Source organism: Halichoeres trimaculatus, unplaced genomic scaffold, assembly GCF_033239565.1.
Source record: "Halichoeres trimaculatus isolate MK-OKI-2021-1 unplaced genomic scaffold, fHalTri1.1 fHalTri1_scaffold_10, whole genome shotgun sequence".
NCBI lineage: Eukaryota > Metazoa > Chordata > Actinopteri > Labriformes > Labridae > Halichoeres > Halichoeres trimaculatus.
The window spans coordinates 5,052,049-5,077,463 of NW_027437187.1; the positions used below are offsets into that span (position 1 = coordinate 5,052,049).

Sequence of the window (25,415 nt, forward strand, 5' to 3'; positions counted from 1 at the left end):
ATAGCAGGTCTTCAAACCGGGCAACAGTCAGCCTGAAGCACTGCTGGAACCGGCCATCGTCCAGACGCAGCTCCTGCAAGAGACGGCGGAACTCACTGAGCTCACACCGTCTCCATAGGGTAGCATACATCCAGTACCGACGTCGGCGCCTAGCCCGCAGCTGACTTCTCGACAGCAGGTTCAGAGCAGCGATGGTGGTGTTAGGAGCCATGTTTGACGATGCAATGATGATGGCCTTTTTCGTGCAACGAAGCTGCGGCAAGCGGTGAGCGTTTTTTTGCATATTTGTACCAGCGTCAAAACTCAAGAGTCTAGCGCGGCGCGATTTCACTTTACGCGCGTATACATTCGCTCTCAACGCTTTCGGTGGGCACACAACGTGTGAGAGACTGGAAGAGTAGGTGATTATCCATACTGGACATAAACACAACATCACAAGTTCATGCATTAAGAAATAAATATGTTGATTAAAAAAAAAGAGATTTTATTATGAAAAAAAACCCCAAACATTTGAACACAAAAAAACATTGAAAATTGGTGCCGCTGAGTACCGGTACTGATCGCCATGTACTGGGCATTGATACCATATTGTTTCGAATGATGCCCATCCCTACTGTGGTCTACAGTCAGTTCTGATCAGGAATAAACTACAACACACAGTGAATAATTCTGCCAACCATCAGGTCAGACTAACTAACAGATATACATTCATTTTTGATATGAATGATTATTGTTCAATTATTTTACTGTCAAACTAAGAGTAATTTGATAAGATGAGAATAGGGATGGGAATCTTTCACATTTGAAACGATATGGTACTGATGCCCAGTACCTGGCAATAAGTATTGGTACTCAATGGTACCAATTTTTGGTACTTTTGTGTTTAATTATGTTGCAATAAATATCAAATATTAATTTGTTACATATAAAATCTCAAAGATTTTTAATTGAACATATTTATTTCTTAATGCGTAAACTTGTGATGTTGTGTTCATGTCCAGCATGGTAAATCACCTACTCTTCTACTCTCAGTCATAAGGATGCAATTAGGTACCAAAAAAAGGTACCGTTTGATTTTACGTGAATTGGTGGTCATTACTACAGACAGAATTTGGTCGGTAGCTAAAAGAACCTAATTCTGTACCCATCTCTAAACGAGAGGCCTTCCATAGCTGCTGATGTATTAAAGCAACAGGCTTTGAGAATATATGCATAACTCTGCTGCGGGTCTTCCTGCTACATTAATGTTAATTCATGTTACATAATGAACATTGCAGCAAGCAGCCTTTGTCTGGATTGTTACAAACTTTGCACACCACGATGGAAATAGTGACAAAGTAACAGAATGAAAGCAGTGAGTTCAGGAAATGCTGGATGGGAATGTGATGCTTTGGCAAAAGTCCAATTTCTAGCAAATTGTGAAGCTCTTCATATATGAAGTGTTTCTAATGTAATGAGTAAATTTTTAACACACTGAATTATCTGTTGTGTTGAAATTCAGCAGCAGGCTTTACTGAAACAAAAGTGTAAAATCCTGCACATCAGAGCTGAAGACAAAGGTTAAGGTGGGAAGATTAGTGTCTGCTTGTTTGTGTCTGCTTCAGCATATTTTCTGCATGTTGTACCTGTGGTCCCGCCGACAGGCCTCGGTCTGGCAGACGAGGGGAGCTCGTCAGCGTAGAGTCCCCTGCTGGAGAACAGGCTGTCCGGCTGGATCTGATCACACTGACCAGGTGGTTCCCCTGGTGGCAGGTAACTGGAGCCAAGGCCCTGCCTGAAACACAAACAGAGGGTTTGTCTCCTCAGCAATGATTCAGGGAAACAGTGACAAATGTGTTTCAACTAGACCTTCAAAACCAGTAACTTCTGTCCTGGACTCAATTTGAACTTTTTAGATCTATTACTGGAGTTTTTTCTCCTTTATCGGAAACAGGAAACAGGAAACTAGAGTAGTGGGAACCTGCTACTGCTGCAACCAGGATCCACTTCTTCAGGTCCAAGATCTCAGTTTTCATGAGAAGTATTGAGACCTTGATGCCAACATCTGCAGTTTTTACTCCAAGGACAAATCAACTGTTTGGTTTTGGAAATAATTAAAATTATTACAAATTATTACATTTGTCCAAGAACAAACACTTTTTAAAAGATAAAATACAATTAAAAAAAATCAAAACATTGAAATCAAGATAAACCAGGAGAGGCTCTCTGGTATCTGTGTCTTTAAAAATGGAGTTGTTTGACCACAGATAAATCAGGCCTGTCTCTTTCTGCTGCGCTGCTTTCTAGAAAACAAATTAACCTCCTGAAAAATCTGCCGAGTGTGTATCTCTGAGCGTCAACATGAATATGTGAGTGTGTATGGGTGCCTTGGTCCTTTGGAGACAGTTAAGGGACCTCTTCCTGGACCTGATCCATTAAACCAATAAAATAAAGATGACTCTGGTTTCATTATTCACGAGCTCCACTCACTGGATGCATTCGAGGGAAAACATTCCCACCGGTAAAGTGCTGGAGCTCAGCCTCAGCTGATCAATTAGGAATCATTTTGGTGTAGGAAGGAGTGAACGTCACGTGAGCACATGATTTATTTATTTAAACACAGATGTTCAATTTTCATGGACTGATCCACCAACCTGGGTGTCAGGCCTTGGACTGAGGAGAGGGGCAGGCCCAGCTCAGGGAACCTCTGGAGGAAACAGGGAAGAAAACACAGCGTTAAGAGAGAGAGAGTGACAACAGAAATGACAACAACGGGCAGTCCATAAAGGAAAAATAAAACGTAACGAGCAGTAACATCTTTATACCACGCTGAATGTCTGATCATACCTGACAGTGTGGATAAACACAAGATACATCTGAACACTATAACTTCTAGTGCTTTCTCTTTAACCACTGTCACTGTTACAGCTATAATAAACGTTTATTTTTTAGTGTTAATGTGCATGAAGGGAACATTATGTCTGTTTTAGAGGATGCACGGCATTTCTTCTGCACATTGTTGAAAGTTAAAATACCCACTCTCTTTCTGTTATGCTCTAATCTTAAAGCTCCTCAGAGGATTTATCATTTATTTATACAGACATCACCAGAGAAGCTACGGGAGTAAACTTATCAACAACAAGACCCATCTTTTCTACAAAGTTCCTGTGACGCCTGGAGCAGCTGCAGACAAAGGGGTCAGAGAAAGAGATCGACAACATTTCTGTAAAACATCCATTTTCTCTCATGATGAAGATGTGCAAAGATGCATAGAGAGCTGGGTATTTCTGTTAAAAGAAAGTTTGGTTTGAGAGTTTATGTCTCATTTTTAGATAAAAAGGTAGTATTAGACTTAAAATAAATCATATTATTACCTCACAAGTTAAGAAAAGTGTTATTTCAAGATACTAGAAGACAAAAATGAAGCCTGAATTGCTTGTAAAGGTTAAAAAAAAAACTCTGCCAAAGGAGTAAGAAAAATGTAAATGTTTGGTTCCATAAATAAAAACATTACTTGACAAGAAATCTTTTTATGTGTGCAAAGCCAGGTAGCTGTTGCAGTGAAAAAGTCTCTTCTTTAAAAAGTGCATAAAAAAATCCTACTCCCACTCAAGAACTCAGTTTTTGTTTGGAGATACCGCAGTTTGAAATGTTAACATGAACTGAAGAAAAACTCTACATGTTCAAATTTTGTATCTATATAGAGAATTAATTCAAAAACAACTGTAACATTGAGGAAACACTATGAACAGTAATTGAGCACTGAAAAAATGTGCACAAGTTTGCTCCAGAGTGTTTGGAGACTTTTGCAGTTTGTCAAGATCTGCTCGTTTTGTTTCTGGACTTTTATGCTGTATTCAGACCAGAAAAGTCCTTTAGTCCACTTGTTTGGTCCGGACCAAAAGCGGACTTTATTTTTTCGTTTGGTGCGGTTCGTATTTAGATTGTACTTTTTGCAAGTGGACTTTATTCTGTAGACACATCCACGTGTGTGACGATCAGTGCTCTCATTGGACGGCACTGACAAAGGTGGCACACAGAATACAGACCCAGAAATGGAGGTAAACATGTGTGTTTGTGCCCTTATTAGAGCTGCAAAATCATTTTCAGTTTCAAGAGCAGCTCCTTCAAAGCAGCTTAACAACACCGTTTACAATTTTAGAACAGTGAAAACGAATGCGCACAGCAAGGAGACGCTATGCTCTGCATGTCCTGACCCACAACATGCCAGCAACAGCGTGGCTAAACAGAAGACAGAGGATCAGGTATGAACCAAAGACGGTTAGGTTACGGTGGCTTTATAGGCCAAAAAGGCGCATGTATCCTGTAGTTAGTTCAGATGGACCTTGGTTTGTATTCAGACCTGCACCGGAGAACCACGAACCGCACCAGAGTTCTTTGGAAGCAGACTGAAACCACCTCAAAAAGTGGGTCTCGGTCCGGTTGTTTGTTCCACACCAGGGTTCGTTTGTGTCTATTCACACCTGCATGGAAAGTCCGCACCAGTGTGGGAAACGAACCCTGGTCCCTTTAAAGTGGACCAAACAGTCCAGGTCTGAATACGCCCTTAGAGAAAATAGTTTAACACTTTAAAAGCTAAAACCCAAGTGTTTATGCCTCAATTTTTGTAAAAGTTATCTTACTAGACTTAAATGAGCCACATTCATCTGACAAGAAAAACATCTTATTTGAAGATATTAAAAGACAAGAAAAACAAAAAGTAAAAAAAAAGATATCAAAAGACAAAATTGTGCCTAAAGTGCTTGAATAAAAACTTCCTTTTTATTTTTTGACACTAAATAGGGTAAATTGCCTTAGAGGCAGATTTTTTTCTTTTCACAAGCATTTCAGGCATCCTTGTTGTTTTTTAATATATATATATTTTTTAATACTTTAAAACAGGGGTAGTCAACCTAGATCAAGGGCTCCACAGCTGGCATGTGAGACTATTTATGTTGGTACAAAGAGAATAATTACAATGAGACAGTGGACAAAATAAATCAATAAATAAATATCAAAACTATTGTATTGTGTTGTTTTGTATTTCTCACTTCAAACGAAATTGAGCACACCATAAATGTTCTCACATAAAAAATTAACAAATAACCTTAAATAATAAATTTAAATCATGACGCTACGGGTGCACTAATTAGGGTAAATTTTCTCACTTTTTTTACTCTTTTCCTACTCCAGTGTCAGATTTTTTTCTCTTCACTAGCAGTTCAGGCATCTTTGTTGTCATTTAACATCTTACAATAAGACATTTTTCTTAACTTGTCGTAAACATAAACGCTCTAGATGTAAACACTATTAGGTTGTAGTTTTGCTATAACGAAGTCTGTCTGAATTTCAAGATTCACCAGTTTTTACAGTTTATATTTTCAAAAACTCTGCCAAAGCTTTCATATTTATTCTAATGAAGTAAATTTAATGAAAAAGAAAAGAGATCTAGCATCGTGTTGAGCATCTGCAGAGGAAGCTGTCACTCTCTGAGACCTGAACCTTCTCTGTGGACAGCATGTCCTGACAGTATGGCTCATTCCTTCTATGGTATTAAACAGCCTTTTTTTCCTGAGTAGGTGTTTCTGAGTATCCCTCATTTCTACCTCTGACCTTCCACAGCACATTAAAGCAGCAGACCTGCAAAAGCAGAGCCAGTAAATAGCTTTTTATGGCTCCAGTGCTCTCCTTCTTTATTTGTCACCTGGGGTAAATAACACTGTTAGCATACTACAGATTCAGAAGAGATTGATGCTGATAGCTGTAAAATGCATTTGAGTATAACTCCCACGTTTTCAATGGAGAAATAAGGAACGACAGGAAAAATTAAGCTACAGAAAAGATGGTGATACATTAAACGACACATTACATAACGATTAAACATTAAACTTGTACTTCTCAGAGATGGATGGTTGTACCTGGAGGTTTTCAGGGGTCATGATGAAGACAGAAAACTGCTTACTACAGGTCTGATCCAGGTGCTTTCATGTACATACTTGGAAAAACTGAAATTTTATCAAACTTTTTGTCTTATTTTCAGTAGAAAGCGCCTTTTTGGACTCAGTACGAGCCACATCCACCTGACCAGTCCAGAACAATGTCTTGTTTCAAGTTGTTTTATGACAAAAATGAGGTCTTGGTTGATTGTAACAAGTAAAAAAAAGCCAATGGAGTCAGAAACAATTTCCTCATATTAAGACTTCATTCTAATTTTGTGCTAATTTTCTAGCAAATTATTTTGTTCCATTGGCAGATTTATCCACTAGTTACAAGCAATTCAGACCTCATTTTTGTCTTTAATGACTTAAAACAAGACATTTTGCTGGACTGGTCAGGCGAATGTGGCTCATATCAAGTATAACATGACAATTTTTATGTAAATACATAAATAAGACAAAAACACTTGATAAGATTTCAGTTTTCTGCAGTGCAGAAAATCTTTACACCGTCCTCTAATGCTGACATACTTCTTTGTCATATTTGAGCTACTTTTTTTAACCTAGAATGTTAACACCTCAAAAATTCAAATCTGAGCAAGTGTTGATGTCTAATTTTAGAATTTTGTCAAATTTTCTAATTAGATGCAGTATGAGCCACATTCTCCTGATAAGACCAGAGACATTCCTCATTTGAAGATATTAAAAGACAAAAATGATGCCAAAATTTCATGTGAAAGACCATAAAGAGGTTCCTTCATCTTTCAGTATGATTAAAAAATTATAAACTACCTTCTCTTTCATCCTCTGGCAGTTTTAGCCACAAACAGTGTGTTGTATGTGTGAAAAGAGTACCGTGGGCTCTTTTTTAAAAAGTCTAATCTTTGAAGGCAGTCTTCACTGACAGAATCTAATGCGGGTCAAGGGTACATCTCTGTGCGGTCTTAGGACTGCAGATCGCTGACGGGGGCTGAAAGGTTGTAGCTCCATTGGGGGTGACAGATGGAGGAATACTTAACTGATTAGGCCGCTAAGTGGACACGATTAAACTTGAAGCTATAGGCTCCATGCTGATAGTAAGCTCTAACAAAAAAAACTTTAGAAAGGGAAGAGATAGTGAAACAGCAGCTAAAGACAGTGCTTTGGTACTCACAGGTCGAAATTTTAGACTGAGAGGTTTTTGATTCTGTCTGAAGTGAAATCAGCTCTTCATGTCAGCAGGGACAAAGTCCAGGAGGAAAGCTCATGTACCCAGCCTTAGATGTTGACAGTATGGCTAACACTCTAACAGTATAAACCTTAAATGAAACATAAGAGCCATGTGGTCACTTACTCCACCAAAGGGACCATGTGCTTGGTACGAGGGACCCCACGGTCTAGGACCCCGTCCAGGAGGACTGGAGCTTGGGGGGTTGTTGTTGCTGACCCCTGGGAGAGTGATCCCTGCTGTGCTGCCCTGAGAGGTGGGGGACACCAGGGCAAAGGCATCGTCCAGCAGAGAGTGCATCTGCTGCCGGGCCTCCTCGATGGAGGGCTGTGGGGGCATGTAGGGCGGTGGGGGAGGGGCGTGGCCTGGAGGAGAGGAAGCGGGGCCGAGGAAGACATCATCGATGGGGGAGGGGCTCCTGTGGGGGGATCCTGGGGCTTGGTCGGGATCAGACTGTGGTAACAGAACACATAACGGACAGTTAGAGCCGTAGAGATTAGAGAGTAACCAGCTTAGAAGTAAAGGATAGGGTCAGATCCTGGGGAGTGGGTTGGAATAGCTGAGGGGAATCCCTCATGGAGTGGTGCTGTTTTTCCATCGGCAGAAACACCTGCTGACATGACTGCAGCCACTTTGTCGGACATACTATCCACCAATCAAAGCAGGCTGGCCATTTTTGACACTCGGTCTGTCAAAGCTCAGCAAAACTCATATTTTGTTGGCATATGGTAACACTTTACTTGATGCACCTCTGTTTGAGGCATTATAAGTGCATTTATAAAGCATTATAAATTCCATTATAGCTCTGTATAACTACAGTTACAAACACTCATAAATGATCATAATGCTTTATAACAATAATCATAACACACTATACAGCATTTTATCACCGCTTACAAGGTCAGGTATTATAATACATTATAACTGTTAGCAACTCACTGACAATGCCCACATACATAATGAATTATACTTTTACTCATGATATGATTATAAACGTCTATATGTATCAATATAAACACTCATAAATCTCAATAAGTATTTATAAGAATGTGCTTAACACATTATACAGCATTTTATAATGGCTTATAAGATCAAGTACTATAAACTTTTATGACAGATGGTCCCTTGCTAACTGATTTTTGTTGCAAGGATCAAAGGGTATTATGATTATCATAGTTGTTGTGAATTAAAACTCTTTCGAATGTCTTATAATCACTGCTATGATGCATTATAATCACTGGTATAATGCATAATAATGTGATTATAAGTTACTCTAAATGCTCATTGGGTGCTTCAAGTAAAGTGATGAAACTGTTCAGGTATAGGCTAATGTAACAATACAAGCTGGTCAAAAGCCGGTAGAAGTGGTTTTCTTGAAGAAAAATACACATCTTTTAATCTATGCAAGAACAACACAAAACTTTGCTAAACTTCTTTTTTATTATCAAACTAAGCATCAATAAAACTCTTTAGAATGTCTTAAAATCACTGCTGTTATGCATTATACTCACTGGTATATTATTTATGGGTGTTTATATTGATAGATATAGATGTTTATAAGCATATCATGAATATAAGTATAATTCATTATGTATGTGGGCATTGTCAGTGAGTTGCTAACACTTATAATGTGTTATAATACCTGACCTTATAAGCGAGGATAAAATGCTGTATAGTGTGTTATGATTATTGTTATAAAGCATTATGACCATTTATGAGTGTTTATAACTGTAGTTATACAGAGCTATAAAGGCATTATAATGCTTTATAAATGCACTTATAATGCGTTATACAGAGGTGCGTCAAGTAAAGTGTTACCGCATATATTTTATTAAAAACAACAATATTTGAGAACTTTATTGGTTTTGATGTGATGAGGCTATGAAGCACGTTAGACTGTAAAAATCCATTATTCAGCTGCAATGTTGTTTAAGCCACAGTTCAAAGCGTGTGAAAAATGTAGTGGCTTCTAGTCCACTACAACTTGGCTATTCGGTTTGCTTCCAAATGATGATGTTTGATGCTGTTACTGTTGTTAAAAATTGGTTGTATCACGTTTCAGGTTTTGAGGTTTGACCACAGACACTTCTCCGTCTGGTTCGGTCACTTTGCTCATCGGGCTGCTGTTCCTACAGGCCTCACTCAGCGCTTTTGAAAAGACTGTGGCAAAAAAGTGACCTCTCACTGCTTTAGAAGAAATAAATCTCTCACATGGACTTATTAATGTGTAACAATGCTTTACCACGGTAATTACGGTATTGCAAAATTAATTTGGTGGCAACATATGATAAAAGTGATGGTAATAAAACCAGTACACTGCCCACCCCTAGAGAGGAAGACACAACTGCCGCCAATAACAACACATGGAACACATTTCCCCACCTTCAGATCCAACGTCTAGAAAAGGGTGGGATGGCAGTGATGTAGCTGAAACACTGTTGTGTCTGCAGAACAACAACATCAGAGCCATCTGAGCCTGTTGCCAGTGTCTTAGTTGCCCCCTAACTGCCACCTGACCACATATTAATTTTCTCAATAAGTTTGCTAGACTCAGGAAAAGGTTGAAAGAAAAGATTGTTTCAACACAAAATGAGCCAATCAGAATCAAGCACAGCTTTGTAACAGACGGAGTAGAAAATTTACTCCTCACCACGTAGGCCACATTGTTGACTCCAGGACACTTCCTGTAAGCAGCGTCACTTTCCTCTGTGATGAGCTGGTCCTTGTCTGCCTCCATCATGCCTCCATTTAACTGCTCCTTCATCCTCTGCTTAGGAGAACGCCTCCCTCGAACACTGAGGAGAGAAGTTCAAAAAGGTTACCTGGTCTGTCAACGTGTATTTTCACCTGGAGCCAGGCTAGATTCAGCCCCTCAAACAGCCTGGCACAATGATCCTGAAACAGGTGAAATGTCCAGAATCAGCGCGCTAACCTTTTCTTGGATTGCATGAAGATGGCAGGCATCTGAGTGTCTGGGTCCAGTATCTTATCGATCTGATTCTGGGCCTTCTGATAGATGCGGTCTTGGTCTTTTGTGTCACCCAGGCCACTGTTCACATCTTCCATGGCTGGGAAGTCGTAGTGGCCTTTCCTCTTGGCGCGTAGACGAATCTTGTTGCGATGGTGTTCTATCTCTGATTTGTGCCTCAGGGCTACCTGGATCTGGAAAAAAAGCAGGACCTTGTCACACACAAAACTGAACTCTTAGAATGAGTTAAACAGGTATTTGATTCTGCACAACACTAGAAAAAACACTGATTGTCAAGCAACAGCGATGATGTTCAGTAGAGTCTCAGTGCAGATTAACTAAGATGGTTACAACCTTTCCAAGCTGGAATACCCAGATTTTAGTGCTGACTCAAAATCAGGTGAAAACATTTCAAACAAATACTGTAGTTTCCAGACTATGAGCTGCTACTTTTTTCTCGCTTTGAACCCTGTGTGTTAAACAACGGTGCTGCTAATTTAGAGTTTTTATGGCCGCCAGGGGGCGTTCTTTTGGTTGTACTCATACAGCAACAATGATCTCAAATGATCTCATGAGGAGGAACTCGGGAAGAGAACAGGTGAGGTGGAGAAACTCGGGAAGAGGACAGGTGAGTAGGAGAAACTCAGGAAGAGGACAGGTGAGTAGGAGAAACTCAGGAAGAGGACAGGTGAGGTGGAGAAACTCGGGAAGAGGACAGGTGAGGAGGAGAAACTCAGGAAGAGGACAGGTGAGGACAGAGCGCACGGTCACAGCAGAGCTCACCATACAGAGTCCTGAGGAGGTTATTTAAAACTCACAGAAAAAGACAAAGACTTATTTTGTTTCGATGTGGGGCCCCTTTTTTAAACAAGTCTAAATATTTTGGACATTGATATTTGAGCATTGTGCTAATTTTGGGTTCATAATTTGGGCAAATGACACAGACTTTACAGTGTATAGATGTAGTGAACCTGTCATTTTCTGATAAGTTTTGTATTCTGTAAGCTTTCTGGCCAAAAACTGCAACAGCATCAAATGTATCAGGGCACTAGAGACGGGAATTAATAGTTTAGAGATTAATAAAAAGCATCTGTCATTCCAGAGAGAGAGGACTCAAACCCCAAAGACTCCAAACAAAATACTCTTTAAAACCCGTCCAACAACAACTGACCTTGGTTTTAAAATCGAGGGACATTGTACTCAAAGCTTTTATAATAGTAGGTCCGTGTTACTTTCTAGGGAATACAACTAATTGTCAGTTCTTTTGAATACAACTGAAACAGGGTTAGTTTCACTAGCTGGAACTTAATTTTTAGCCTTTCACTTCTTCAACAGCTGTGGAGCTTTGGAGAAAAGTTTCAGAACCAATGACCTTCAAACTCTAAGCTTTCATAAAAAAAATGTTCTGGATCTACCACTAAATAATTTCATCTGTGAATACAAAACATTTTTAAGCAGATGAGAGGAGCACACCTCTTTGTTGATCTGGTTGGTGTCTGACAGCTTGCCGTTGACCGGGGGGCTGTGGAGTGGAGGGACAGGCATGGGCTGCATGGCGATAAGCTGGACTTTGTTGGGGAGTCTCCTGCTGGCCTCGGAGGCCCGAGACATCCGGTCAACATGCTCAAAGATGGACGCTGAAGACAGATGCTCGTTTGTACCATTCATAGGAGGAGGAGGGCCTGAGGAGAGAACAAAACAAGTCAACACTCAGACAAACTGCTCAGATATGCTTAAAGCTAACTCTGTTGTGAACTAGAGGATGGAGCAAAGGTGACTATTATTTAATAATATATATTATTTAAAGATCTCTACCAAATGTTATCGATTCATCTGCAACATGACTTATAAAGCGTGGAGTTAATATTCTGTCTCTATGAATTGAATGCTGAGTCTGCTTCTGAAGAATCAGCGTCAAACAGCGGCTCAGCCTGGCCTTTGTTTGACTGTCTCAATGCAGTGACTGACAGCTCAGCAGACAGTGATGGATGGTGAGAACAGACTGAGCGCTAAGCTAGCAGGAACAAACAGACACACGGACAGAGAGCACACAGACAGAGAGCACACAGACAGAAAGCACAGCTGCTGGGGGTCAGACCTGGGGTCTCACAGACACAGACACAGACAGAGAGAAGACAAACTCTTACCAATTCTATTCTTGCCTGGAAACCACAACAACAACAGAGAGAACAAAGAGATTTATTGACGAGAGAGAGATCAAATAAAAACAGCTGAGACAGAAGAAGGTACTGAATGTTTGCAGAGAAAATAAAGACTGCTGAAACTTCACGAAGGAAAAAAAAGAGAGAAGGAGAGGCAAATGAGTCATCCACAGCTGATAAAAGCTTCTCCTCCGGTCTTGTGAAATTCATTAATCAGAGAAATGGGGCAGAAAACACACAAACACGGACAGAGTGAGCCAGAAGGGAAAGAGCAGACTGAAAACTTCAGTCTGTCTCCTACATCCTTCTTTCAACGTTTTCCCTTTTTTATTTACCAAACGGAGCACAGTTCAGTCAGGAAGACGGCTGTTTTGCAATCATTCACTGAGTCAACAAGTCATCGTTCATCCATATCTTTATCCCCATTTCTATCTCTATCTTCTGTTCTTATCACCTGAACTTGGATGTTAACTGTGAAAGCACAACTCAACCACATTTTTCCTCATCCTGATCATCTAATAATCAGCTGCTGAACTCTGAGTAGGCTCCCCTCTCAGCTCAATCCATCACCTCCCCTACTTGTCTCTATATCTATCTCCAATCAAAGACTTCCATCCTCCAATTATCCTGCATCCTTCGTCATAAACCATAGGGGACTCTACCCTGCTCTCAGCCACACCACATCTTTGAATATTTAAAGACTCTGACTGAACATGTAAAGTCATTTCCTGCACTGCATAAACTGAGTGCAAGTGTTTATTGTTTATTTTAAGTAGGAATAATCTTATAAGACCTAATATGAGCCACATTCACCTGACAAGTGCAGAAAAAAACTTGTTTTAGGATATAAAAGACTATTAAATGCTTGAATTGGTTAAACGATATATTTTAGTGTCTTAAAACTGAGTTGTTTGGTTAATCTGGCTCATTACAAGTCTAATATGAGAACTTTTAATGAGCAGCAACTCGATAAATCATAAAAGATGGTCAGGGTTTCTTCTCTTCTCTCTCTGTTGATTCTTTCCATCAGATCTAAGATGAAACTCTTTTAGATCACTTCATCTTCGTGCCTCCGTTTTCTGACAGCAGTATTCCGTAAACCAGTTGTACCACAGAGCAGGTCTGCATGTGGGCTGAGTGTATTCAACATTTGTTTGTTGCTCACTTTCAGCAGCGCTAACTACCTCGACAGAGCTTTTGAAGTTTTCAAACAGTCTGAAACTCTTCAGGCCCACACGGCCCTGCAGTCTTTTTTTTGATCGTTGACCTTTTCTAGCCTTGATAAAGCAAACAGAGTTGAAAACTAGAAAGACAAAATGGGTTCTTTCCCGCAGAAGCAAGGCCACTGCTATGATTCAATCCTGAGTTGTTTTCAATGCTGTACATGCACTGAAAAAAGGATGGTTGAGTTTCTTGTTTAAAGATACTATTCCTATTTCAAGAAACTTCACAAGTAAATTCTCTTTACCTCACTGGTTGAATTTTCTACTCTTTACAGGCAGTTGAGTCTTTTAAAGATGCTATGAGGAGGATCCATTTAAAACGGACTGCAGCGCCACCTTCCGGCCTGGAGTCTCACACACACTGTCGTAAAGATGTGACTTTTAACCAGTTGTGTGTTTGTTTTGGAACAAATTTTCTTTGTTTAAGTCAAGTTTTAACTGGATACAACATGACAAGGTAAGATATTTATCAGTACAGTTATGTGGTGCAGTTGTTTTAAATGTGACATCAAGCAAACATTGCGAGTTTGTACCGTAAGTCAGTAGCCGGCTATATGTAGCGCTATCGGCAGCCCAGTGCTTCAATGAATCTGTAGGCTAACGTGACAACAAGTAAACACTGTCAGTTTGTAAATAGTTTAGTAGCTGTCTATATTTAGCTCAGCTGACAGCCTGGTGCTCTAAGACATGTCTGTAATGTGCAACGTTAGTGAATCCTGCCAATCAGAGCTAACGTAACCTCACTCTTCATTTTATTGATAGACTCTCAAGTTTGAACAGACCACTGCAGAATAACTGCTGACTGTGGGTTGGAATCAACATTAGCACAAACAGATTAGCCTGTGTGTTAGCCTTTAGCTCGTGCTCTATCTCTCTCCTGTTTATCTTTCTTCTGCTCTTCTGTCCTTTTTCTGTCTGACAGTTAGGCTCCAGTGTCCACCATCACTACAAAATTAATCTAGTTTTCAGCAGAGAAAAAACGGATCTCTCTTCTCTCTGCTAAACTTTGTCAGCCAGCATGGTGTTGTCATAGAGACCTAGACGTACTGTAAATCAATCCAGTGTTGCTCAACCTGATGGCACTGAAAATCTTGTTTTAAAGTTTGGGTTACGATCGGGCTTATAAGACAGACTTTTTCAAGATCACTCTCAAACTCCTCACAACTCCTTTAATATCCTAAGCTTAATTAAAACTTTTTAACTTGTCACGTGAATGTTGCTCATGTTAACTCTAATGTGAAAAATTCGATTCAAAATTAGACATTAAGACATGATTTGATGTCAGTTTTTGCAGTGAAAGGCTTCAAAACTAGCACCCCAGTGCAACTTCCTTTTTGGTCACCGGACCAGCGTTTATTCTCTTTGTTTTCCTGATAAACTGATAAACTGGGAGCCCTGCATTGCATAGTTTTCAATCCTTTAAGAACACAGGTGTGAACGGTTCTGCAGCACAGATTTATGAATGTGCCCCAGGCTTCTCTTTGGGGCCTTTAAGAGCTTATTAAAGAAAAATAGGAAGCGAAAAAATGGGCCATTGTGTGGAGCGTATGCTGTCCCAGTCAGAGATTTATCAATAACAAAACAGAGACCATTCCTCTGAGGGTGAGTCAGCCTGCAGTCTGTGCGCCTCGCTGCCTCTGGCTCCAGCTCTGATCGCTCTGCGGGCTTGAATCTATCAACAAGCTGTCCGATAGAGTAACTTCAGTTATTTTTACTCTTTTCCCCTCTCTTTGCTCTCCCTGGACTAGTTTCAGCCTCTGAATAGAGTTCACATCAGGCTCCACCTTCTCTAATCTTTGTCACTGGCTGAGTTGACGTCCTGCTTCCTTTGTTTTATCACAGCTCCACAGTCTCCCTCCCCCCTCAGTCCGGCTCTCCTGTCCGTCAAATCATGCTAGCTAATCATGCTGGAGTTTCTCTCCCTTTGGCCTCCTCCCTCCCCTCCCCCCCTGGTGTTCACCCTCTCAGTGTTTTGGGAAATGATGTGTGTGTGTGTGTGTGTGTTGCCAAGGCTACTCACCATTTAAAACATTGATGGGGACTTTGCGAGTCTGCTTGCTGTCGTTAGGCGTGGTGTGGCCTTTCAGGTTCTCCTCATTTGATTCCCGCTCACTTGAATGGTCACTCACCACAGAGTCACCGTCTGATGGCGAGATCCTGCCGAAAAACACACACACACACACACACACACACACACACACACATCCACGCGCATGAATAATAGAAAGTCAAGGGCACACTAACATCCAGAAGAGCATGCATAAATAAGAACGGTGATTTCCCAGAAAGGTGAAAGCTCGAGGGAGAATCTTCGAAAATATGGTCCCATGACTTCCAGCCAGAGGTTTTTAGATAAACAGATGTTTCTACTTGCAGAGATTGAATTCTTTCCAGTGACAATATGAGAAAATAAAACTCATATCATCCCTAAAAAACAAACAAACTACCACGCTGTGGTCTATATGAGGAGAGTATCTTCAGTCCTGATTGACAACTTCAGTGTCTTTCTTCTAGAGTATTGAGCATTTTCCGTCATGACCTCCTGATGGCAAAGGCTAAAAATCTTTCTTTTGTTGAATGTGGTCGGATTGTTGAGGTGCGTAAGGAAGGACTCCTGAAAACACACCATCGTTGAGGTTGGACGCAGTAAGACAGACATTTTGAATTTCTTCAAAGATCCTGAGAGTTATGGAGCAAAAAAGTCCAGAAGTAGACCCAAAACCATTTCACCAGAGCTGAAGGATCTGATTGGCTGTTTGTCAAGACACAGGACGATCCTCAACCCTACTAAAGGCCGTTACTGGAGTCGACAGCAGCCGAATAACCATCAGATGCCATCTGAGAGAGAAGAGCTATAAGAACAAAACACGTCTTCAAAGTCCTCGTCTCCTGTAATGCCACAAACTCGCCGTTTGGACTTTTTCAGAGAGCAGCAAACATGGGACACTGAAAGGTGAAGAAAGTTTGATTCTCTGAGGAGAAAAAACTGAACCTTGACGTCCTGATGGCTTCAACGTTACTGACATGACCAGGAGATCCCACTGGAAATGTTTTCACGGCGGCACAGTGGAAAAATAGTGTCTTGCAATTTTTTACTCAGTTACAAAATCTACTCTTGCTATCAGCCCCAAAAGTTAGTCTTGAAACAGGTAAAAGAAGCTTCAGACATGCTGCTCCTGCAGACTGGAATCTGTTACAAGAAAAACTGTGTCTTGGAGAGCTGGTCTTCTTGAATCTTTTTAAATGCAGATTAAAAGCTTTAGAAGATGATGAATTAGGCTGTAAATGCTTTGACTGAAAATTTTCTGCTTTGTGGCTCCGACTAAACTGATGGATATGTCTGTGTCTGTGCTTGAAATTGTTTTATGTCTGTAACTGTAAATGTGCTGCTGCCTGTCTTGGCCAGGACACTCTTGCAAGTTTTTAATTTGATTTTTAATCTCAATGAGGTTCTTCTGGTTGAATTAAGGTTAAATAAATGAATAAATATAAAAATAGAAATTTGATCAGGAGTGTTAGAGCAAAGATATCCCCTGTACTGTCTGTCACATGAACTACTGGCCTAAATGGTCTGCCAAAGCTTTTAGTCTGGTTTACCAACTCAGAATACAGGCTCTGTAAAACCTAGTTTAAGGGTCTCCAACCTGCGGCTCTGGAGCAGCTCTTTGACTCCTTTGCAGTGGCTTCTTGTAGCTTTAAAAAACATTATTGAAGTGAAAAATGTTTTGTTTTTTTCCAAATTTTTGAAATTTCTTTTCTTTTTTTTCTTTTTTTTAAATACTTTATACAAATTTTTGAAAATTCAAAGTTTTAGGGGGAAAATTTTGTTTTTTTTAAATATAAAAATGTATCTAAATTTTTGCAAATTTGTTAGAATTTTTTTTTTAATTGTAACTTCAAAAATTTTTATAAGTTTTTACACATTTTTACATTTTTTTCAATTTTTGAAAAAAAATGTAATTTCTTGAAAATGTTGCAAATTTTTGAAATTTGAAAAAAAAGAGAAAACTAAGTCATCATATACAATTTCATTTAGAAAAAAAACCCCTTCTTGTTAAGATAATTATTAATTAGGTTTTTATGTTTGGAATTTTATACACTGTATAGTTTGTGGACAGTGTTGATTTTGTGGCTCTGTAATGATTTTAAGCCAAGTGAGCTGAGCCAAAATGGCTACTGGGAAAGAAAAGGTTGCAGACCCCTGCCCTAGTTTCACATCTCTTTTATGATGCTTTGTTTGTTATGCAATCACCATTATAAAACAGTGTTTTGATGCACTGAGCTCTGATTGGTGAAATGTCCAAAGCATCAGTCTGAAAGTGCAATGACAAGCAGGTCTGACTGAACACAGGACTGTTTGGTTAATTTTTCTGCTGGTTTGATAACAGTGGGTAGAATGAAGAAAAGAGATTAAAACAGCTGGAGGAGTCAAAAACCAAAAAGAAAAAAAACATGTGGGACCTTTGTTTTACATCACCATCAGTGGAAATGTTTCATGTGAATAATAACAGATAGACTACAGAGTAAAAACTGTTAGCTCAGGCTGGAAACTACTCTCATTAGAAGAAGTTAAATGATTTTCAAACTAAGTATCTATATTATACCTTGTATGATTTAAAGAGAGGGGTTAAATAGAAAAGGAACTTCTGCAGTGTGAAACATGATCCCTGACCAAGCACAGCCTCTATCATCTCAATTCACCAACAGTTTTTCAGAGTCATGCTCTGCAGTACGGCCGAGTGTTTACCTCTCCCTCCTCCTGCCGCTGCGTGAACCCTTTGTTGAGTTTACTGAAGCTTTGGAGACCGGGGTTGGGATCTCTCCGTTCTCAGATGGGCTGAAGCCGTCTTTAATGGCCGTGGGCAGCGGTCCAGAGCCCAGCCCCGGTGGGACAGACTCCTGGATCACCATGACATCATCTTTACTCTGCTGGCCAAGGTGCAGCTTGGCAAAGTCAAAGCCCTTCACACTGGGAGCCTGCAACTGAGGAGGAGAGGGAAGAAATTAGAAAGAGGACAGGGAAATATGTGGCATGTTGTAAACCTGTGGTTCATGTTTTATCTAATGTCTCTGAGGTTACGAGAGCTGAAAAAACAGCCTGTACTGAAGTGTTTCATTTAAAGTTTGTCACTCTGACACCTGTTTTCACAAGAGAAGTTCCACTACAATTATTTTACATCCCAAGAGTGTTGTTTAAAACCAAGAACCATTAAAAACTGAGCAGAGATTCAACCGATTTATTGAAGGAAAAAGAAGTTGCTGTGTCTGATCATCGCATGAACAGGGGAATGGCTGATTCCTGATGAAGTATCTTAAACTATCATGAAGAATCAATTCATCAGCATCAGCAAAAAAAAACGCCACAAAAAAATTTCAAAGAAGTTTTATAATTTCTGAGACTCTTCCTTTTGCTGCTTTTTTAAAACCTAACACAGCTCAAATTTTGAAAAAGTCCAGCAGCAAATCTTTCAAAAATGAACTTTTCATCAAAGTTAGCAAGCAATTATTTTTTGTTTGGCTTTCAGAACCAACACTCTGAACAGAAAAAGACTGATGCATGATGACAGTGTTGATCTAAAGTAAGTGTTACAGTGAGTTCAGACTGACAGGCAAGTTTTGAGTTTATCAGGATGAGAAGTGACCAAACACGTCCAGGAGAGACACAGACAGACAGACATGAATGAATAAAGAGGTAAAGAAAGAGAAGGAGGGAGAGGGTGCAGCAGGACGTGTGGGGAAACACTGAGCTGTTTGCTTTCCTCTGAGGTGGCGGGGGATGGAGGCAGGGAAGCATCTGTGTGTAAAGCCATCAGGAGGAGTCCACAGACTGACAGATCTCAGCTCAAACTCAACATGTGACGCTGAAACGTGTGTTCAGGAGGAGAGAAGACGGACAGGACTCGCTCCTGATAATTCTTCACATCACACATACACTCACTCCAAGCTAATTGATGCAAAATGCCAGGCTCAGAGGAGGCTTGTTGCTCTAAAAACTGCTAATCCAGCATGATACTCGCCAGCACAGAAGTGCTAATCCAAAGAGGCAGAGAAAGAGTGTTTATGTTTGTGCATGTTGCTCTCAGCGGCATCAAAACAAGGCCAGTCATTGAGAGGGGAGCGGTGACACAAGCTGCAGCTGAAAAAGTCAAATCTGCAGCGCTGTGATTAAGACTGAGGCTGAATGGAGGCAGAAAACACACAGCTACTGATATCTCCCACACATTACACCCGCTAATTACTGCTGAGCCAGGCCTCGTGCGTAATTAGGGAACACCAACACACTGTTTACGCACAGAACCATGTCTGTAGATCTGCTACTGCACAAAACAGGGATGTCTTATATGGAGGTAATGCACGAGATGTCAGGGGAAGCAGGAGTCACTGCAGACAGCGTTAAACCTGAAGACTTTGAAGACAGCTGTTACGTCATATAACAAGAAGTCAGAGTTTCTGTTTTTATCAGGTGACCAAAACTAAAGAAAACTGATCTTATTATTTGAGAAACAACCAGAATCCACTGATTTGGGGTAAGCATTTAGTGATGTTAGCTAACCCAGTCAAACTTTGTAAAACTGTTTCACTGAATACAACTCCTGACTTTTAAGAGCAAACTTTGATTTTGACTGGAGTAGTGAAAGTGAACTGAAAATATTTCTACAGCAGAAAAATCCTTGAAAATTAGTAAATGTGGCAACTGTCTTTGCAAAAAATAACTAATGCATAAAAATTTCTTTCTACTGTGCAAAAACTTTTTTACACAGGCAAGTTGGTGTGTAACAACTTTTTGCAGAGATACCAGATAACTCAACAAAAATGAAGAAATGCCTGTGAGCTAGTTCAGACAGATGACCTGAGTCTCTACATTCATATTTGCCTCTTTCTCACAGTTGACGAACAGCTAAGTCCCCTGATCAAACACCACAAGCCAATCACAGTGCGTATAGCAATTCCCATACACTGTAAAAAAAAAAAATGTTGTTGACTCAACTTAACTCGGTCAAGTCATCTTGTTGCTTTGACTGAGTTAAGTGTCAAATAATTTGAACTAAAATACAGGCCAAGAGAACTGCAAACGATGCTGGTTGAGCTTTAAGTAATCTTTGTTGTGATGGTGTTCTGTAACCGTGAGTGAGGAGGGAACACAGTGGATGTAAGACCCTGCTGTTCTTTGAGATGTTATACAGAGGGTACAGGCTGTCTGTGTTCCAAATGGCACAGACCAGCTGCCATGTCTACCATAATCCTACATCAACACATCTCATTTATTAGCATAAACACTAAACCCACAGTAAAAAAACATTGGATACATGGGCCTATGCCCTGTGGAGCACAGACAGCCTGTCTGTGCCATGTGGAGCACAGGGAGGCGGTGCATGCAGGCGCCTGGGGCCCCCCTGTAGTATAACATATCAATGTACAGCAGGGTCTCATATGCACTTATTTTTACCCCTCAAAACAAAACACCATCACAACAAAATTAATTGATTCATGTGGACATAGATTTTTAAGTTTAAACATATTTTGTAGTCGAGATGATGCCAATTTAGAATGATGTGTCATCACAATAACTTCAGTAATCTTTTACTTAAAATAATATTTTAGAACAACAAATGAGCAAAATCACTTTTTACAGCATGCACTTGGACGGAGAAGTGTCTGTTTTGGACAAAGTTGTTGACCACATCATCAGCTCATTGTGAATAAAATTTACAAGTATGTGAAGGATGTCTACTTCTCTTGTAAAGTAAGTCAGCATTGTAATTGAGCTTATTGTCACTTTTCTGTAAAATAAAATAAAAAAAAAAAAAAAGTTTAAGAAAGAAAAAGTTTCCTCTAATCAGGCAGTTTATTGAAACTACAGGAGTTTTGGTGTCTGCCACTGCTGCTCTGTTACCAGAAATATGCTCTTAGCCCAACCACCATCCAGCCCTCACTTATTAACTGTGATTCCTTCCACTATTATCAATGTTGTGTTATTATAAATGTTTCAAGCAAATCTTATCTGCCCTAGAGGTTAGGCGAGAGGTCACAGTTAAAACTTCCTGGTATAAATCCCGTCCTGCATTGTATTTTCATAAAAACCCCAGGAAATAAATACAGATAGTTTATAAGATTTTCCAAAACAATAAATTCATCAATAACTGATGAATTATGCAGGATACTGTAAATATTTCTGTTAAAAAATCAAGTTTCTGCTCACGTCAGTCTCCACAGTCTGCTGTGTTTTTGTACTTTTTAAGTTTATCTTTTTTGTATTTGTGTTTTTGTTGTTGCTCAAACAAACAGGAGTGTTCTGCTTGCAAAGTGGCGTCTGTGCATACCCTCTGTTCTCAGGGATCTAAGAGGTCTTTGGTCTGGATCTTGGTGTCTATGAAAGGAGGACTCTACAGCTACTGAAGGCGATACCTTCTGTGCGGCTCTCCTCCCTTTGTCAGTCACTCTCTTTTTGTCCTCTCTCTTCATCTCTCCTGCTTTCATCGCCATCACTGCTCGGCTCTCTTGTCTCTTCTGCTCTGTTTGTTTGATTTCTCTCTTTTTAAACGTCTCTTCATCCGTGTCCTCCTCTTCTTCCTCCTCCTCCTCATCTTCTTCTTCCTCTTCTTCTTCCTCCTCCTCTTCTTCTTCCTCACTGCTCACACTCTGTCTGCTCTTAGGAAGAGCTGCAGGTGTCTGAACAGAAGGAGTTGTCAGCATAAATACTTCACATGCTGTTGTCTCTGGACTATAAACTATTGAACAGTTTTCTGTTGTTGCCTACGTCACACACCAAACACATACTAACTGGGTCTCTCCTCTACGGCTTCTAGAAAGCACCAGACACTGCTCTGTACCTTCCCCACTTTAACCTTCTCGTCCTCCTCTTCCTCCTCCTCTTCTTCTTCATACTCCTCCTCTTCCTCCTCATACTCCCCCTCAGTAGACTCGACGTCCTCATTAGTTGGAGGAAGCGTCTGCTGAAGGGAGGCTCTTGATTCTCCAAATGAAGTGGTGGACTGAGAGAGAGTGGGGTGGTGTTAAGTGACAGATGATTGGGTTAAACGCAGAGGACGAGCTGAGTGCTGGTTATTTCTGGACATTACTGTGATTGCATTAACCCAGACAGGCTTCATCCTGAAGCTTCAGCTCAGAAAAAAAGGGAAAAGGAAGAGAATGAAAACGGAAGATAGTCGGAGAGTCAGGATGATAGAAAATACAAGAACAGAAACAAATGGAGCTTTGTCGACAGGATGGAAAAGTCACTTGTCTTGGCTGTGAATCTGACTTTAGTTAGATGCAGGTACGAGCGACTTAAACAGAGACTGAATCACAGCTGTGACACAGTCAGAAAGAAGCTTCCAGTATTCCTGTTTGCATGGGGAGCAATACACCTGTGCACGAGTCCCACACATCTCCTAAAAATAAACCCTAATCCCACCAAACGAGGAACCCACACACCTCAGAGGTTTCAAGTTGCCACATTTTACAGGTGCATTTCTCTATCACTCTGTTTTTTTATGACATCGTCAGTTAATTTGTTCACAATCACTTATGATCATGACTTTTTCAGCTTCAAAAAACAGCGATGAGTCGGGACACAAAGAGAAAACATCCTTTAAGATGGTTGCTGCAATAACTGATGAACTTAATATGAACCTTGACAAATCTAACCTAGCATTAAGTAGAAGTAGTGTATATGTAAGAATAAAAACATTAAGGTTTTAGAGAGCAGCCCAAGCCCATTTCATAACTTCTCATCCAACTTGTGTGTCTTAAGTCGTCTCCTGATTTGGATCATTAAATTTTCACAAACCCTTACTAAAATAAGAAATGATGAAGTCCAGAATGTGAACAGGCCTCCAGCACATTCATTACAATGACGGATATTCCTCATTAACCCTAACACTGATTCCAGCAGCTGGGAGACTGTGTAAAATTTGGATGAAATAAAATCTCACGGTTTGCAAATCATTTCAAGCCGAGGCAGCAAAACAGTTTCTCAATTTAGATTCAGAGTCAGCAACATGTTTCAGGCAGCTGGAACCAAAATAATGAAACACTTATCAAGATCCACAACAAAGTTAACCAAAGTTAAATTGCGTGTGTGTAAACTAAAAAACTGCACATGCTATTAGTGAATAAGAGGAATTAGCAACAGGTGCAAACCTACCTCTTTAAATGAGGATTTAGCGCGTGCTACCAGCTGTTAGGGATGAGTATTGGCAAAAACCTAACGATACGCATCACAATACTTAGGTCATGATATAACAATTTTACGATATCACAATATTGTGGTCCTATACAGTTAACTATTTGATTGAAAACAGGTACTTTAATTTATTGTGTTTGAAATTCTGAAAGTCAGATGCAGTGTTTCATACAAACACTTAACTTGAAAACAGAGAGTGCATCAAGTTTTTCTCTTAAACTACTGAGACATTAAACTAATGTTGGAAAGAAATGATTGCATGAAAGGCATGGTCAGCTGGTAAAACTGATAAATGTCACTTGGTGTAACCAATGTGACTCATGACAAAACTAATACTGCGCAAAACATGACCACGATTATTATTTTATGAGTCTACTACACTGTTAAAAATTAAACTTGATATTGTGCATGCAGCCCTTCAGTGGATCAGGCACTAAGAGTTGTAAGAGTATAAAAAACACCTGAGAAACATCACCCAACTAATTTAAAACCATCAAACCTGTTTCTTTCAACCCTTTTCACTAATGGTCCCAACTCTCATGGAATTTGAGTTGTACAAGTGGTTGGTGGTGTGGTTGCACAAATTGATGCAATAAAGTGTTTCTGAACTGTGGGTTCAACATTTTTTGGATTAATATTGGAAATTTTTCTTGAGAGGAGTAAAATGAAGCTCTTAAATTACTTAGAATCACTGTTTCAACAACCTTGGAGGCACTTTGTGACCCTCTTTGAACTCTACCTTCTGTCTCTGCTGGATGGAGGTCATGGCGTCCGGCTGGAACTCCAGTTTATCCGTCCTACACAGCTTCCAGTACAGGATGGAAATGATGACAATGACCACGATGAGGGGGATCACCACCCCGACCACGATCCACACGTTGGTGTTCTCAGTGTCGGAGGGGGATGATGCGACCTTCTCCACAGCTGCAGACAAACAGAAACTCTTAGTTTTAGGCTGGAAATAAAAAAAACGCAATAACTCTTTTAATTTGTAAGATCTTTTTTCTGCTTTGAAATCTTCACAAACACTTTGGGGAAAATAAACTGATCATGTGCCATCCTTTGAGCGCTACCTCGTCTCACTGCTAAAATCTTCAATGCAGACCTTCATTAGATTTAATTAGCACTCATTTCATCCCCGGGGAGAGGACAGCGAGAAAACACAGTCAGCACAGAGACACCATCCCTCAAGGGGCTCTCATTAGGCCTTCATCCCTTGTTTAGATTTGTAATGAGGAAGACAAGCTACCACTTCTGCATGTTCAGGGGGGGGATTAAATGAAATGGTGCTATAAACGTACAAAGAAACACGAGGAGCTCTGATGAGGAGCTAAAAAACAAGTTCAGCTATAATGAGAACTTTTTTTTCTTCTTTTTTATGATCCTCTCTGTGGTTACACTTTTTAACAAAGTTTAATGAAGTACAACCAGACCATAAAGGAGCTTTGAGTGGAAAAAGTCCTACAATACAGAGGTTTGAAAATCAGTGAATCTAAAATCAGACACAAGGGAGACAACTACAAAATGAAAAGAAAAAGATATCATCAAAACTTCACATCAGCTGAAGAGTAAAGTTCCTTTTCCACCTGGATCAGAGACCCCTCCTTCTCCATTATCCGTCAATAAAGTGATTATTCACATTTATACTTTCATTTTTATTGTATGGAGATATAATTTTTAACATTATTTTATTTATTTATTTATTTTTTATTCATTTTATTTTTATTATTTTTATTATAATATAATCATAATTA

General features: G+C 39.9%; 1 protein-coding gene across 3 annotated transcripts in view; it reads right to left on the bottom strand.

Annotated features, from left to right (window-relative positions):
• LOC141796398 (UPF0606 protein KIAA1549-like) overlaps positions 1-25,415 on the bottom strand; it is a 76,070-nt gene that overhangs the window by 7,844 nt on the left and 42,811 nt on the right. For 2 of the 3 annotated variants that reach the window (XM_074677485.1, XM_074677483.1), the window contains exons 11-20: positions 24,401-24,585; positions 18,223-18,458; positions 15,496-15,632; positions 12,238-12,252; positions 11,564-11,772; positions 10,055-10,284; positions 9,773-9,917; positions 7,249-7,575; positions 2,634-2,686; positions 1,626-1,774 (exon numbers count right to left, since the gene is read on the bottom strand). In XM_074677485.1, coding sequence (XP_074533586.1) covers positions 1,626-1,774; positions 2,634-2,686; positions 7,249-7,575; positions 9,773-9,917; positions 10,055-10,284; positions 11,564-11,772; positions 12,238-12,252; positions 15,496-15,632; positions 18,223-18,458; positions 24,401-24,585 — 1,686 coding nt within the window. The remainder of the gene's footprint in view (positions 1-1,625; positions 1,775-2,633; positions 2,687-7,248; positions 7,576-9,772; positions 9,918-10,054; positions 10,285-11,563; positions 11,773-12,237; positions 12,253-15,495; positions 15,633-18,222; positions 18,459-24,400; positions 24,586-25,415) is intronic. The other variant, XM_074677484.1, reaches the window with a different exon arrangement.